Source organism: Trichechus manatus, unplaced genomic scaffold, assembly GCF_000243295.1.
Source record: "Trichechus manatus latirostris isolate Lorelei unplaced genomic scaffold, TriManLat1.0 scaffold00290, whole genome shotgun sequence".
Lineage (NCBI taxonomy): Eukaryota > Metazoa > Chordata > Mammalia > Sirenia > Trichechidae > Trichechus > Trichechus manatus.
In genome coordinates, this window is record NW_004444226.1 from 549,451 (window position 1) to 552,261 (window position 2,811).

A 2,811-nucleotide genomic window follows, 5' to 3' on the forward strand; every position below is an offset into this window, starting at 1 on the left:
TTTGATTGATTATCAATACACTGACCCCAGTTGAAACTTTAAATAGTTGAGCTATTGAGAAGTGGAATGATAAGCTATGATGGAACATTTTAACTGAGAGGCTAGGGCTTTGAATCAGGACAGTGGATTCCAAATATAATACATTTCCAGAAAGTTATACAGTCAAAGTAAGATTTTTACATAATGGAAACCCTCTTCTTATCTAACTTTCCGTATGCAGTGTTAACTCCTGTAGAAGTCATGGAGAAGACAAATGCCACTTCAGATTTTATTCTCTTGGGACCCTTTAAGCACACCAGCTTCCACCTCTTCCTCTTCATTGTGGTGCTGACAATAGCCATTTCTTCCTTGATGGGCAATGCCCTCATGATCCTCCTGATTCACAGGGACCACTGGCTTTACACACCCATGTACTCACTACTGAGCCAATTCTCCTTCATGGACATGATGCTGGTTTTCACCATTGTGCCCAAAATGGCATCTGGCTTTCTGACAGGCAAGAAGTCCATCTCCCCTGCTGATTGCGGGTTACAAATTTTTGCCTTCCTCACCTTGGGTGGCGGGGTGTGCTTCCTCTTAGCAGCTATGTCTTATGACTGCTATGTGGCAGTGTGTCATCCACTACGATATAACATTCTCAAGAGTTGGCAACTCTGCCTCAGAATGATCGTGGGATCTTGGTTTCTGGGGGCAGCTGATGGTCTCATGCAGTCAGTTGCTACCCTGAGTTTCCCTTTCTGCAGTGCATACGAGATTGATCATTTCTTCTGTGAGGCCCCCTCACTGGCGCCCTTGGCTTGTGCTGACACTTCAATCTTCGAAAATGTTATGTACATTTGTTGTGTGTTAATGCTTCTTGTACCTTTATCCCTCATCCTGACCTCCTACGGTCTCATCCTAGCTGCTGTTCTCCACATGCGTTCTACAAAGCTACAAAAAGTCTTTTGCAACGTTCTTGTCACACTTGGCTGTGGTAGCACTCTTTTATGGGGCTGCCATTTTTATCTATATGAGACCCAAATCCTACAGATAAGCTAACCATGATAAGGTTGTGTCAGCTTTCTATACAATCTTCACTCCTGTGTTGAACCCGCTCATTTATAGTCTGAGGAACAATGAGGTGAAAGGAGCTTTTAAAAGGTGGCTTGGGAAATGTATTAACTTAAAAGTTCAATAAACTTAGCCCCACTGTTTAGGGTTATCCAATGCCAAAATTGTGTTGTTGTTGTTAGGTGCCCTCAAGGAGGTTCTGACACAGAGCAACCCTATGTACAACAAAACAAAATTCTGTCCAGTTCTACATCACAGTCACAATCGTTGCTACGTTTGAGCCCAGTTTTGCAGCCATTGAGTCAGTCTAACTCATTGAAGTTTTCCTCTTTTTCACTGACACTCTACTTTACCAAGAACGATGTACTTTTCCAGGGACTGGTCCCTCCTGATAACGTGTCCAAAATATGTAAGACAAAATCTTATCATCCTTGTTTATAAGGAGCATTCTGGCTGTACTTCTTCTAAGAGAAATTAGTTTATTCTTCTGACAGTCCATGGTATATTCAATATTCTTCACCAACATCATGATTCAAAAGTGTCAATTCTTTGGTCATCCTTATTCATCGCCCAGATTTCACATGCATCTGAGGCAACCGAAAACATCATTGCTTGGGTCAGGTGTACCTTAGTCCTAAGGAGACATATTTGCTTTTTAACACTTGAAAGAGATCTTTTGCAGCAGATACGTGCAATGCAAAATGTTGTTTGATTTCTTGACTACTGCTTCCATGAGTGTTGATTGTCTATCCGTGTAAAATGAAATCCTTGAAAACGTCAATATTTTCTCCTTTTGTCATTATCTTGCTTATTGGTCCTTTTGTAAGGATATTTGTTTTCTTTATGTTAAGGTGTAATACACACTGAAAACTTTAGTCTTTGGTCTTCACCAGTAAGTTCTTCAAGTCCTCTTAGCTTTCAGCAAGGGAAGTTTCATTGTCTAAATGTGGCACATTGTTAATGAGTTTTCATATAATCCTACAGTCCAGCTTCTCTGATTATTTGCTTAGCATACAGACTGAGTATGGAGAAAGGATACAACCTTGATGTACACTTTTCCTGATTTTAAACCATGCAGTGTCCACTTTTTCTGTTTCTGGCTACCTCTTTGTCTACGTACAGGTGCCACATGAGTACAATTGTTTTGGAATTTCCTTTCTTGACAATGTTATCCATAATTTGTTATGATCCACAGAGTCAAATGCCTTAATATAGTCAATAGAACACAGGTGAACACTTTCTGGTGTTCTCTGTTTCAACCGAGATCCATTTGACATCAGCAATGATATCCCTCGTTTCACATCTTCTTCCGAATCCAGCTTCAATTTCTGGCAGTTCTCTGTCGATGTACTGCTGTAACCTTTTGTGAATTATCTTTAGCAAAATTTTATTTGTGTGTGATATTCATAATATTGTGTAAATTCCTAAAGTTATTACTACTTTACACATTTTGTAATAATTATCTCCAATTTTTAAAATTGATAAAATCCATCTTTCATCGCACTTACTTAGATGTCATTACTAAACATGTTTTTGAATTATCTTAAAAATTTGTGTATCTCAAAATCATACTATATCATTGCTCACAAAATAAGAATACTCTCAGATACAGCACTAGAAGCACAAGCAACAAAAGACAAAACATACAAATGATACTTCATCAAAATTAAAAAAAAAAAAAACTTTCATGCATCAAAGTACTTTATCAACAAAGTGAGGAGAGAAAATCTCTATAGATGGAAAAATTATAGGCAAATATAT

At 38.4% G+C, this 2,811-nt stretch overlaps 1 protein-coding gene across 1 annotated transcript; it reads left to right on the forward strand.

Annotated features, from left to right (window-relative positions):
- The first annotated feature begins 240 nt into the window (after positions 1–240).
- Positions 241–1,224, forward strand: LOC101348071 (olfactory receptor 2T33-like). Its single transcript, XM_012559651.2, is given in 2 exon segments — positions 241–932; positions 934–1,224. Coding segments are annotated over 2 exon segments (936 nt in total). The 3' UTR covers positions 1,178–1,224.
- The last annotated feature ends 1,587 nt before the right edge of the window (positions 1,225–2,811 follow it).